General features: G+C 38.7%; 2 protein-coding genes and 1 long non-coding RNA gene across 6 annotated transcripts in view; 1 reads left to right on the top strand and 2 right to left on the bottom strand.

Moving 5' to 3' along the window:
* Positions 1-12,729, bottom strand: part of LOC127536018 (integrator complex subunit 8-like) — an 89,158-nt gene extending 76,429 nt beyond the window's left edge. Inside the window, exons 1-7 of the mRNA XM_051955176.1 lie at positions 12,665-12,729; positions 11,832-11,903; positions 11,583-11,634; positions 10,846-11,025; positions 10,630-10,737; positions 10,384-10,536; positions 8,504-8,604 (exon numbers count right to left, since the gene is read on the bottom strand). Of these exons, the coding sequence (XP_051811136.1) occupies positions 8,504-8,604; positions 10,384-10,536; positions 10,630-10,737; positions 10,846-11,025; positions 11,583-11,634; positions 11,832-11,903; positions 12,665-12,690 (692 nt within the window). The 5' untranslated portion in view covers positions 12,691-12,729. The remainder of the gene's footprint in view (positions 1-8,503; positions 8,605-10,383; positions 10,537-10,629; positions 10,738-10,845; positions 11,026-11,582; positions 11,635-11,831; positions 11,904-12,664) is intronic.
* LOC127536016 (integrator complex subunit 8-like) overlaps positions 1-14,375 on the top strand; it is a 91,756-nt gene that overhangs the window by 74,149 nt on the left and 3,232 nt on the right. The gene's annotated exons all lie outside the window — the stretch shown is intronic.
* On the bottom strand, positions 5,686-7,142 carry LOC127536020 (uncharacterized). The gene is made up of 2 exons (XR_007945002.1): positions 6,723-7,142; positions 5,686-6,091 (listed from the first exon to the last, which is right to left on the bottom strand). It is a non-coding gene; the product is annotated as an uncharacterized LOC127536020 (long non-coding RNA).

The raw sequence follows: 14,375 nt of genomic DNA, 5'->3' as shown, positions 1-14,375 counted from the left end.
CAAAAATAATACCTTCATCGCTACAGTCAAGCATAACATGTCACAATTTGCACAAAACCTCACTGAAATCACAACTGGCCCCAATTACAATGTACAGAGATACTGGTTAATATAATATCATGCACATTCTGTCAGGATACAGTTTTTCAATACAAAGAGTGTGTTTTAAATGCAGAAAAAACATTTTATAGATGTCATCGATATAACATACTGAGTAGTTCTTACCATCAAAACAAACATGCCACAGTTGGTGGAGCATCTTTGCAGTGTTTTAATAAAAGAATGGCAAGAAAATAGCAAATGTTAGCAAATGCAATGTAGTAATGTCTCACCTGAACATCATTCACACCAAGCTGCCTCCAAGGGCCAGGAGATAGGCTGTGAGCAATGTGCCTGGTCAAAGAGTAAATAAAAGTACAATAAACCATTTTAAAGCAACACTTGGAACAAAGTTGGAAGAGGCTGGAACTTCAAATCAAACGTTTTTGTAATGGGCTTAAACAAACAAAACATATGGTTCTGTTTCCATCTGCGTAGAATAATGTAAAAATAAATAAGAATAATGTAACAATTACTTCTATCCCTCGCAAACACTCACTTTTGTTGTTTGTTTTTGTTTGTTTGGAACATCTTAATGCATTCAAATAAAAACAGAAGCATGTATTAAACAAACAAAGGACAAGTGGTTTAAAACAGAACTACCACTGTCCAGGAAGGATCTTGGAAGGTGTCCTAAAAACCTGACGAGATGGACTCTACTCTCATCTCTCCAGCCGCTGCCACAGAGGGGATCTAGAAAGAAAATCTCCCCAGCCTGTGGCCTCAGTATCTGTTAAATGTGTTCAAATATAACCACACACATAAAATTATGGAATGTTACAGAAATACTAACAAAGCTGCCATGCATTTAATATACCAAAAAATGTAAATCAGCAATGAGCAACTTTGTTGTGTAAGGTCATAATAGAGGAAGATATAAATGTATTTACAGAGTATCCAGTGTCCAGGTACAAATACTGGAAGCAGAACCCACTGGAGACTGGCTGCATTGTCCTGTAAAAAGATATCAATAACTGAATATGAAATACTCAAACTCCACTACAAAAGCAAAACTTTTTAACAAATTACCAGCAGGTGATCCATGGGGTTTGTGGATGATGGTGGAAACCATGTGGCAATGACGTGGCTGTTTGCAGCAAACACGTGCTCTATTCTCTGTAACAGAGATAGATAATTGAACTATACTATCCAATCCATTTGAATTAATAGTTTTGTAAACCTTTCCTTTTAGCTGAAACTCTTCTATCACACCTGACACTTTTCTCCAGCCGTTCCAGCCTGCCTGTACACACTTCTTCACCTCTTTTCCACACTCTCCATTGCTCTGGACTGTTGACCCTAAGTACTTAAAATCCTCCACCTTCTTGATCTCTTCTCCCTGTAACCTCACTCTTCCACTTGGGTCCCTCTCATTCACACACAGATACTCCGTCTTGCTGCGGCTAACCTTCATTCCTCTCCTTTCCAGGGCAAACCTCCATGCCTCTAGCTTCTCCTCCAATTCCAGTAGATTATTCTGAATATTTTGAATCAGTCTAATTCTAAAAGGAATGGCATCGTTTAAATGTTTTGTTAAACGTCACTTTTCTAATGGGCTTGCTACTTAGCACGTGACAAAATAAATAAGTCTGACGTAAGTCTGAAACTAATGCAAGGAGATAATGCAACTGGAGATAAAATAATATCACTTCCTTCCTTGTCTGTCACAAAATAGCAAAACAGCAACGTTAAAGCACGTTAAAACAGCACATTTAAACAAAAGATAAACGTGCTAACCTCCATTTTGGAAACTTCTTCTTCTTCTTCTCTAATACATTCTTCTTCTTCAACGGTTCAACTGCGCTATGCGGGCAGAGTTAAACGTTTAACTCCGCCCACGTTTAGTTCAAGGTGGGCGGAGCTCAACGTTTAACTCCGCCCACGTTGAGGCACGCCCCGATCTGCGGGCTGCAGTTGCTTTGGGCCGGCTCCGGCTCCAGCTGTCTCAGGTGTGAAGGCTGTCCTTCTCCAGACTGCATGTTTCAGCTGCTTCCACAGATGTTCAGTAGTGTTCAGCTCAGGGCTCATTGGAGGCCACTTCAGAACAGTTCAGTATGTAACTGTGTGTCACTCTTCATCCAGCTGCATCGAGATGTTAGCCTTGCCTAGCATCGTTAGCTTAACGGTGTTCTCCATATGTGCCCTCCTACCCTTGTGTTTCTTTACTTTCTCGGATAAATGTTTCATATCTCTTACTCCCGAAACAGTCCATGCCGTGTCTGTCCCAGCCGTTTTATAGAGCAAACACAGGAAGCAATATAAAGCATTTGCATGACTCGATCCAGCTCGCCAAGCATTCCTCTTGTCACTGTGACTGTGACAGTGTCAGTTATCCACCGCACTCACGCATGCTCACTTGGCTTTGGGCGAAATCGATTTCGCCCTGGGCATCAGATTCGATGAGGCTGATTGGATAAATTTCTGTTGCTATGTCGAATCTCTTGACGGTAATTGGCTGCTCTGCCGCACGAGAGGGATGATTTCTCAGCGCCCCAGCAGCTCAGCAGAGATGAGCAGGAAACTATTTTCTCCGAAAATTCTATTTAATATTTTGTACATGACATGTAATTGCGAATTTAAACACACATGGTGCTAAAATAACTGATTATTGTTTATTTAAAAAAAATATTTATTTTAAAAATGAAAAATCAAAAACACCGGGGGGGGGGGGGGGGCGGCGCCCGAGCGCCCTCTATTGACCAGCCACAGAAGGAGTTGTGTAAAGTATCTGAGTAAATGTACCCAATTACTTTACTTAAATGCAGTTTAAGTGGTTTGGATTTGAATATTTTAACTAGGGCTGGGTCTTTAACTCGTTAATTTCGATGAAGTAATTACAGCACATTTAATCGCACCGTTGTCAGTTCCCTAATTTGTGGCACACCAGTAACACTGATGAACACTCCAGCCCAGTAGGGGGTAGTAATGAACCTAAAGTCTGTCTGCAGCATACGGTCTATGGTCTGCAGTGAAGAAGATACACAGGAGTGATGTCAGCGCATAAGAAGTTTTGGTAAACAGTGAAGGAAAATGAGACTCATTGAGCTTGTTGGGAGGAAAGTTTCCTGAAAATCTTCCTGATGTCAGACAGATGAAAAATGCAGATAAATAGAAATGAACAAACATTTTTCTTTTTGGGGATTATTTTTTCATTGATGTCTCTTGTAATTGTGGGAACATTTTATTTCATCAACATAATATTTCAAATGATAATTATTATGCATGTGTCCCACAACAACCCTGTTAGCAGAACCTTTTTCAGGTGGTAGAAGAAAACCGTGAATCACATGATACACTGGAATTAACATCATCAAACAGATTTCCTAAAGAATGTGTAGAGCAAAGCTGTGGCCTCCCTTCTATTTTTCATGTTTCCATCACATTGGCAGCCATGATTGAATGTCTCACTCTACCTCATATCATCAGGATCAGACTAATTGTTTTACTTTTTTCCATCAGTCAGTTTGTCCTCTTGGTCAGCAGTAACAGCGAGCTAAATATCTAGCTTCTACTGCTGAGAAAAAGCTAACATTAGCATGGATTAGCAACCCTACTACTGTGATTAGAGTAGGGTTAGCAAACAACACATAAAACATGGAATAAAATGGTTCCATTGATGTGTAACCTGAGCTAATCAAGCCTTCCATAGTTTATGACCTATTATGATGAATATGTAGTAGAAAATTGTAAAACAGAAGGTTAATTTTTTAAAAATTTTGAAGCCCAAATGTCCTTCAGGCCTGGAATGACCCAATGGCTTTGCCATAAATTGAACTTTTTGCTTCTACATTTTCAGTTTCTGACCTTTTTTTAAATCTATCATGGTTGTTTCACGTGTACTTTACTCTTCATGTATGTTAATGGGATGGACAAAATAATGCAGTCCAGCACAGCACGACCACCAACTAAATACTCAATAAGCAACATAAAGTTGATCATCTTTTTTGCCAAAGTCAACAAAAAATGTTGCAGTTTCAAAAAAGTAGAACTTCTTGCCCTGTTTTTTTATTGGGTTGTATTAGATAGCCAAATAAAGAGGCCAGTGAGCGTAAAAACAGGAACAGACCACAATGACAATGATCCGTTAAAGTCATAAGTTAATCTGTCATGTTGAGATAACTGCATAAATATTCCAGAGCCACGCTAGAGGCTCCACGACGCTGCATTGTGAGCTAAATGCTAACATCCTCACAATTTGCAAAAGTTTGGCTACCACATGTTCCACCACCTCAAATTTAGCATGTTAGCATTTGCTACTTAGCACAAAACATTCAGTCCAGCTGAGGCTGCAAGGATGTTTGTATAACATAAAACTAAATTTAAAAATACTACGGCATCACTGCAGCGATTAGAATTTATCCTGAAGGAGATCAACACCGATCAGCCACATCATTAAAACCCATTGACAAAGTGTGCAACGTTTATTTTTTCCATAACAACATAATGTTCTGCTAGGAAACCTTGAGTCCTGGTATTTATCTGGAAGCTATTCTGACATGTACCACTGATCACTGTTCAAAAGTTTGGGGTCACTTAGAAATGTCCTTATTTTTGAAAGAAAAGCAGTTTTTTCAATGAAGATAACATCAAATGAATGATAAATCCAGTGTAGACATCGTTAATGTGGTAAATGACTATTCTAGCTGGAAACGGCTGATTTTTAATGGAATATCTCCATAGGGGTACAGAGGAACATTTCCAGCAACCATCACTCCTGTGTTCTAATGCTACATTGTGTTAGCTAATGGTGTTGAAAGGCTCATTGATGATTAGAAAACCCTTGTGGAATTATGGTAGCACATAAATAAAACATGAATAAAAGCGTTGAATAAATCGTGAAATTGTCTGAATGACCTCAAACTTTTGAACAGTAGTGTACATAAACTTTGCTCCAGACCAAGAACCCTCCTTGTGGGTAACAACAGACCCCATTCAGACAACATGCCCCGCTACACCTCAAAAACCACCTAAGAACAGCTCGAGGAACCTGACCAAGAGCTCAAGGCACTGACGCAGCCTCAACACTCCCTAAATCCCAATCCAGTGGATCATCGATGGGTCCAATCCATCGAGGCCGAAGACAAACGCTGTAAGCCACTTGACCAAAAAGATCTGCTAGCTTCCTGACGCCACCAGAGATCCTGTATCTTTGCCCCGACATGTCAGAATGAAGAATAAATGTTATTTCGGTGGTTTTAATGTTATGGCTCGTCAATGCAAATGCGTGTGCAAAAATTTCATGGCTATCTGTTCAATATTTGTCATAATGTTTCACCATAAGGCGACCCGATGACCCATGTCTTTTAGGGTTCATAATCAGAAGTTTTAATTCCCAGCCAGTACAGATCAACTCTTTCCTCACAGCTTCCGTTTGTTTTTCCTCTAACTGTCCACTAAAGGCCAAAAAAAAGACATTTTAATACACATGTCAACCACTCTGGAGGAAATGTGAGCAGATAATGGAACTCCTTCGGTGCTATTTGTAGTAAATTTCATGACAATTGTTGAGATATAGATGACTGAAAATACGACCGCTGTTTGTTTAAATCTGAGCAGCTTCTGCACAAAGTGACCACAGACGACTCTCATCCACCCCCCTTCATTAAATGCCTCACAGTAACATTGACAGTAACGCATGGCTTATAAAAGTACAGTACAGTGATTAATATGGCGTGTTTCGACTTCGACACGTGGAGGTCGGTGCGGCGTCCTCAGCCGATCCCTGCTGAACGTGCGGCTTCGACGTAACAGTGACGAGACGCTTGCAGAAGCCCAGAGTGTCCAACTGTGGATGAGATCTTAAATACGAGAGGAGTCCGATCTGCCGTCAGTACTGGAAGGAGATGACGGAGTTCACTTTGTAGACGTGATACGAGCGATTCCAGAAGACTCGGGTGAAGTAGTTCGTGTACGGAGAGTAGTTCATCTTTATCTCGTGGCAAAAACGTCCGTGCTTGGAGAACGAGTAGATCTCTCCTTTATCGTAGACCACCTGGAAAAGACAAAACACGCCCATGATCAATGAAACATTGGTGGAGCTTTCTGAGGATTCGGCTTCATCGATACTACACAGAGTAGTCAGACAACAAAATGCCGTTTATAATCTAATCAGCAACGCAAAGGCGGCAGTAAAGTGTGTAATATGTAATGTTCATAATCAATGTAATGAGCTGTATCAAAGTTCAAGATTTTTATTTACTTCACAAAATAGACGGTCTAGGCACAGAGGAAATCTTGTGCAGGGCCCTCTTGGGAGTTGAAAAATAAAAAGAAACACCAATCAAAATAGGAAGTACAAAACAAAACATTTTACAAGTGATAAAAGATAAAATACAAAAAGATGACAAGTAATTCATATTATACAAAATTTGAATGCAGGACTTAGTAGTGGAGTATTTCTAGGGTGGTATAAAAACTTCTACTTGAATAAGAGTTTGATTCCTTCTCCTAATGGTTCTCTGACTTTAACTACTAGAAAAAGTGTCTTTAATGATCAAATCCAGTCTTGATTTAGTAAAATCTACTGAAGTAAAACAGTTAATTCCGACACCATCAGTCTCATCCTTTATGGGATCGTACAGACTCTGTAATTAAAACATTTAAGATAATTTGAGCTTCATTACCTCTAAGATGAAGTCCACGATCCGTTTACTAGGCTTGAGGAGCAGCTGCTGGAAACGAATGCTGAGGATTTCTCCTTCCAGAGCGTCTCTCACGGCGTTACAGACACAAAGTTGATGACAAACTTCATCCAGATCGGACTCCCTACACAGACACACATCACAGTGTACAGTTATATACAATTATTACACAATACAGTGCACAGGATGTTATAAATGAGTTTCTAACAAAGCCATTTACTGCTTAGTGCAAAATATGAATTTCAAACTCAGAAGTCTGCAGTTACATGCATGAGGCTCAGTTTATTCATCAAATAAGAGCTAAACATGGAGAGACTTATGTTTGCAGAATGATATAAAGACTTCTAACAGGAGTTTGTGTGGAGAGACAGAAGCAACACTGGAGGATATTATTGGAAACTAAATAAAGGTTCATCTCTGAGCAAATTAGTACACATTTATCAAATCAAATGTACTTGTAGAACATATTTAAAACACTCTCAGTGCTGCAAATGTCATCAGTCAGACAGCAATAAAAAAATGTGCAATAGGAAGACGACATGAAAAACCAGAAAAGCCCTCAGAGCGCAGTACTAGCCAAGGCTCTTCATTCCCTCATATGGCATGGTTAGAAATGCAGCATTTGTTAGTTATTGATGATCAGAAATCACAGCATCATAGAATGTGGACATTTAATCTACACTAAAGTTTGGAGACACCTTCTCATTCAATGATTTGAACTGAATTATTTTATACTTTGTAGATTAATACTGAAGACATCAAAACTATGAAAGAAAACAGATGGAAATATGTTGTAAATAAATAAGTGTAAACATTCAGTATTCATCTACAATGTAGGAAATTATACAAATAAACAAAAAGCATTGAATGAGAGGGTGTGTTCAAACTTCTGACTGGTAGTGTAGATGTACCTACAAACTAAATGACCTTGCTCTGAGCACAGACGTGTGTTCTCCATGTGTACGTTATGTACGGATACGGAATCACGTGATCTAAATACGTAGCGGGCGGCGGGAATTAATGGGACTCAGAAACACCCCCACAATTTAATCAGTTGTTCTTTGTATCATTTCTGATGGATACGTCCTGATAAGTCCTCAGTGGTGGATTTGTAGTAGAATCACAATCATGTGATCATCAGCAGGCAGCTGACGTAGTGTTCACTGGTTGTCATGGTTACAGTGACGCCGTGCCGCTATCTGGCAATGATACAAAAATATTTAACAAATCTGTGGATCCAGACTATAAGCTGCATCACTGATAAAATTGGTCCTTGTGTCATTTCTGACCTTCCCTGAAAATTTCATCCAAATTCATGAGTCTGTTTTTGAGTAATGTTGCTGACAGACAGACAGATGGACGGACAAACGTACACTAATCATCGTAACTCCACTATCTTCCTTGGCGGAGTAATTATAAAATCTGAAAATTTTATGAAAGAAAACAAAACTACAAAATACTAAAACAAGGCAAAACAGGATCGCAACTTGTAAGATCAAATTCTGGGATAAAATAAATATAAAATACTTCAATTTAAGACCATTAAAAACTACCAAAAGCCATTGAAAACATGCATGTCTTGAGATTTGTCCTACAAATGTCAGTGGAGGGGGAACTTTTAAATTGCACGAGGAAGATTGTTCCAGTTTAAAGCTCTGAAGAAACAAGCAGTGCACGGCTTTCTGAACAACATAAACAGACTTTTCTAAGTCTACAGTCTGACTGCAGTGTGTGAACAGGTTTGAATGTTTTTGTGGCCTCACCCCTGCTGGACTTTGTACAAGAACTCTCTGAGAACCGAGCGTCTGAAGCGGTTCGGTAAACTGCGGGACACGTTGTCTTTGATGAAGGCTTCCATGACGGCCTGGAAGAGAGACGAGGAGGAATTTATGAACAAGTTCTGCACTTTACTGCCAAACACCTCACATAACCCAAAACCTTTTGGGGATTTCCATCTAAAGTCATCACGTTCCTTCTGCTCGACCGTCTCCGATTTGATTCCAGCTTTATCATGAACCATCTGTAAAATTGATATTCCATTTCATTTATTTATTTATTTCAAACATGTAATGAATAACATTCAATTAATGTATCACAAAAACCATTAATAGTCCATCATGCTATAACGAGTAAGAGGAGAAAACAAACTTCAACATGTTCCAAAGGGAGTGGGAAGACGTTAAACTTATTTAATCCCACCCCTAAATTCATTCACCCATTTCAGTCAGTTCCAGAAATATCCAATGAAACAAATTCACCGCCAACATTTTTGTTTAGGCAAAGGCAACTAACTTAAACACTATGCGTCAATGAAATACAGATCAAAACTACTGTGATAGTGATAATTAAGTTCATCTTCACTGTACCTTCCAAAGATTTTTTGTTTGTATTTATATTTAAACTGGCTGATGTTTGAACATTGTTTCAGATCCGTCTCAAGTTTATTCCAGAGCCGTACCTCATTTGTTGTAGGGCTAAAACTTTTCATCGTTGTTCTATGTTTTGGTATCCTGAAACTGAATTCTTCTCTTAATATATAACCACCAACACAGTCCTGAAATTTGCTCTGTAATTGGAATGGTAACAGTTTCTTCAAATACTTTTCAGATGTGTACGTTTGTAATTATCTGTCAGACCACTTTTAGGAGATTTGTGCCTACAAAGCTTTATCTGAGCAAGATTTTGGTACCAGAATTTCCTTCAGGATTAAAAAAAATGATGTCCCATCTTATCTCAGAGATGGGTCTTTTTTTTAAAAAGCTTACATTTCTACAAATCAGGGTTTAAAAGTCAAAAGTATTTTTTAAAAACTCCACACCTCTTGTGTACTTTTATTGGTTTTGTGGAAACAGCTCATCAGAACGTGAAATTATCTTTCTTTTCCTCTGTGGTGACCAGGTAGATCACATTTTAAAGCATTTTATAGGTTTAGTTTTGTATTATTGTGACATACAGCTACACGTGGATCAGAAAATATCACTAATTGACTTCTGCATTATCAGTGTATTTGTTAATGTGTGCACAACATTGTCAGCGTAACGCACGATATATTTCAGGTGCAATATTTCATTAGTATGTGTGATAATATTAATTACATCAGTATAGCTGCAGGAAATACTTTTTACTGTTCTAGTATTCTTTTAGTTTACTCATTTATTTCAGTAATGTATCATACTTCTTTTTAGGTGCTGCATTTCTCATGTTGCATCACTCGATTTTATCAGCGATATCTGCCACAAGAATTCCCTTCAGGATTAATAAAGTTTAGCTTTTCTCAGAGATGGGAGCTTCAACATTTTTCCATAAATCAATTCATTATTAATCAGATATAGTTTGATCTACTTGTCCAATATTGGAGAAATAACAGTGAAGAATTCTGGCTTTTATCTTTAATAGTTCCTGAGATATTGTTGTTCAAACAGCTGCAAATTTCAAATGTGAGAAAACCTGCTAAAAGTGGGTCAACAGCCAGTTTATAAAAAATGTAATCTCAGAAAGTATTTGATATATCAAGCTAAAATGTTACATATATCTTCATAAACATCCATATTTTATGCCATAAAAACGTCAGGCATGTCAGAGCTGGCAGAGCAGCAATAGTTTCTATATTTTGGTTTCATCGTCGTCCCGTTTTCGCTCTGACCTGGTGGTTGTGGGCTCGGATCAGGCTGTTGATCTGGTCGTAGGGGGTCGTCTGGGGGTCGCAGGGGTCACAGTCTCCGGTCAGAGCTCTGCAGGCGTTCCAGTAACCGGCCAGACGCTTCTCGTCCAGGTGGACGTGGACGGTCGAGTCCAGCTGAAAGACATAAACGAATCACTCAAAGGTCAGAACTGCAACTCAAAGTCAGTAGTTTCGGGTTTTCCTATGGTTGAAATCGAGTCTAACTACCTTCTTCAAGAGCTCCTTGGTCTGTCTGAAGTGATCTCTGGCCTTCTCATAGGTTGGCTGGTCGGTGCAGCCTTGTTGGAAGAAAATACCTCCCAGATCATGATGCACCTGAAACACAGAATACAGGTTTAGAGTAAAAACATCTTTCTGAAGCACAAACCACTGCATCCAGGATGATCTAATCCCCAGAAAGACAACCGTGAGTGCTCCACCAACCTGACAGTGCAGGTCATCGGCGCTGATTCGAAGCCCGGCTGTGGAGGATTCGGTTTCTCCGTTAGCGGCAGCGTCAGCGGCCAGCAGGTCCAGAGTCCTCAGAGTGTGGACGTAGAAGTCCTTCTTCAGCTGCAGAGCTCCTTCCAGGACAGTGATGGAGTCGGTCGCCTGCTCCTTCAGCTGAGGGAATAATAATAATAATAGAGGAGAAAAAACGGACACAGATCCATGAAACTACTGGTGGAATTTCTTTGAAACTGGAAAAACAATTGGTTACCCTAGGACATATTTGTCTAGAATTCTACTGACAATAAGTCATTACAAAGAAATGGCTATGTCAGGAGCCACCCTCCATAGAAGACTGGTTCAATGTGGTGCACGATGTTTTGTAATGGAGAAATTAACATCTGCACCGAGACTCAGAGCAGAAATGTTTGATAAACGCTGGAACGGCTGGATTGAGTTTATCAGCCCATAGAGACCAGACTAAGTGACGTAAGTTGTACTGCGACTGCCCTGGTTAACGCTTGTTCAGTATGTCTGTTTGTTTGCAAAATTGAAAACAGTTTGTAAAGTACATTTGTAAGATATTGCTTATCTACTGACTTCTTTATGGAAAAAAGAGAATTTAAAAAAAAAGAAATTGGACAAACATAAAACAGGGATAAACAGACCTTAATTAAAGATGTTTATTTTGTTTATTGGCGTATACAAGTATGAAAAGCATGTTCACTCACCACAGTCAGGATGTTTTCTGTCATTTCTTTCTCCTGCTGAACGATATTTAACCTGGATTCAGGCACAAAAAGAAGTTTACGCTCACACCTTTTTGCATTTCAACTCAAAATAAAATCTGTCTGGATGTGTATTTTTCATTAATCCGTGCATCTGAGCCGAAACGCTGCCATTTGTACTGACTTTAAGGTAAGCTTATTGGTTCAGTAAATGAATTGAACTTGAAAAGAAAGTAAAGAAGCAGCGTTTACATGTTTATCTGATGAGGTCCTGGTTTGGTTTGTTTCTCTGGAAAGCTGCTCAGCACGATGGTTCTGATGGCCCTTTAAAAAACACAACAAAGACACATTAATCCTGTGCTTGAATGCTCATAAAATAAGTCTTTTAATGGGGCTGAAGAAGGTGTGATTTGACTTTCTATGATAATCTTTACAATGGATGTGTAAGAATGTTAGTGAAAGAATGATTTGATTTAATGAAAGTCCAAAACCTGGGCCACATTTGTGCCAAAACAATACAAAAATTAAATATGAATCTACAATAAAGCATAAATGCAATCCATGTTTTTGAAGAGAAAAAGCCAAATACTCCAAAAAATAAGAAAAACGATATTAAAATGCTCCAAATGTATCAAACCAATTCCACATATTATCACTGAATTATATTTCTGGAGTCTTTATTCATTGTCCTGCTTGTTCACTTGGGTTGAAAAAAAAGTTATTGTTTCACCTTCAGACAACTTATTTTTTTCCATGCTTGTCTTTACTGAACAATATTAAGCAAAACTTTTTCAATCCTTTTGGTTTTTGTTGCTAACAACCACATTTCTGTAATCAAATAGATATTTAAGGTTTCTTCAAGATGCCAACATTAAAATGAATGTTGGAAAATACCATGACAAACTTATACTGGTCAGCTACAACACTAAATATTAAGAGATTCATGTGAGAACTTTCCTCCTTTAATGTACAATCAGAGCTGGTGACTTCCACACGGCGGCAAATAAACACTTGGAGTCAAACTGTTCTGCTAGTTTAGTATTTATCTAATTTAATCTGTCCTCAGTGAGTGTTTCCTCTCCTACCAGCGGTTGTAGATGATCACTGCCATGGCGGTGGTCGGAGGCAGAGTGGACAGATCCAGATCCACATGTTAAAAAGTGGCTACTGGAAATGATATAAGACAAGAATGCTGGTAGTAAACTATTAATTCAACATTAATACATAAATAACAATAGTCCAGGATTACTAAGTATGTCAACCAGACAGACAGAAGATCAGCCAGGACCAGAGCCTCTCACAAGTTTAAAGATACTGTTTATCAGTCATTAAACTAAAGTATAAAAAGATATACAAAAGAAGAAATAACCGTAAGGACATGAAAAGAAACACTGCAAAGACATGCAAAGCCACTACAAAATGATGCACACACACGACAAAAGATGCAAAAATGACCACAATATGAGCCAAAATGACCACAATAGTACTGAAATTGCACACAAAGAGACACCAAACAACTATAAAGAGATGTAAAGTGACCACAATAAGATGTAAAATGACCACAGAGAAACAATACGACCACAATACCACTGAAGTTGACCACAAAGAGGCAAAATTAAGTAAATAGGTAATTATAAGAGAAACAAAATTACCAAGCCACGAAAATTATCACAGAGACACAAACCAATGACAGAGATGAAAAATGAAAACACAGTGACACAAAGTGTCTACTACACACAAAATGAACAAAAAAAAAAACATTTAAAATGACAGCAAACATGCAAAATTACCCTCCAAAATCACATTTTTACCATAAAGAAAAACTTAATTACCAAGGCTTGTACCACTGCAGGATGTTATATAAAGGTAATATGTTCATGCACCAACTGCTGGTTGTACTTTCACTTAAAAAACATTAAAATTTGCTATTAATAATTCTGCAGCTGCATGTAAAATTTTAAAAGCATGACAATTTCTTGCCATTTTGATGACGATATAATATTTGGTAAGAATCGATACAGTGTTTAGATGCTGAAAACACGGTAGCATTTAATATATTTTCTAAAAGTTTCATGACAAAATTAACTTGATTAAATCATTATTTTTCACGCTCACTTCTAAAAGGTTAAAGTGTCAGATAAGCTCGTTAGCCAAACATCGAGAACTGTCCAGTTCTATGTGACATGAGTAGCTTGAATTTTAAACACGGGTCCTACCAGCTGGGCGGGGACTCACACTTTGACGGAAGGGAGTATTTCTGAGTTTAGCAGCTCGGGCTGCTGCTGTGAATAAACCGAGCGCACGTCTTCCACCCGCGCTCTGTTGTGTTTGCAGGCAGCGCTGTTCCGGCTAACATTTAACACGTTAAAGTACGGCGGCCCGCGGGCGGGCCGTTTTTTTATCGTATACGCTTTTTTTAAAATAGAAGGACACTGCAAACACGATTATACAAACACTATACACACATAGAAAGCTGAGATTCTCATGAATCCGCCGGTATAAACCACTTTCAGATGTGATTACCACAGCGGGTAATATAAACACATTTATCCAACAAACAACAAGTCATGTAAACGTGCACAGCTCACCTGTCGACGCAGTTTGGACGCTCGTTTCTGGTCATAAAAGAAGATAATCCACAAAAACCGGCCAGAACCCAAGCTTAGCCATCCAGAGGAAACAATCCAGTATAATACTTTGGCCAAAACATGTCTCGAAATAGGTAAAAAATCCAGAAAACGATCGGCTCCGTGCGCGTGCACGCGGCGCGTGGTGGCGCGTGCGTTTCATATTCAC

The sequence above is a fragment of the Acanthochromis polyacanthus genome, chromosome 11 (assembly GCF_021347895.1).
Source record: "Acanthochromis polyacanthus isolate Apoly-LR-REF ecotype Palm Island chromosome 11, KAUST_Apoly_ChrSc, whole genome shotgun sequence".
Lineage (NCBI taxonomy): Eukaryota > Metazoa > Chordata > Actinopteri > Pomacentridae > Acanthochromis > Acanthochromis polyacanthus.
This window is presented reverse-complemented; position numbering and strand designations above follow the sequence as displayed.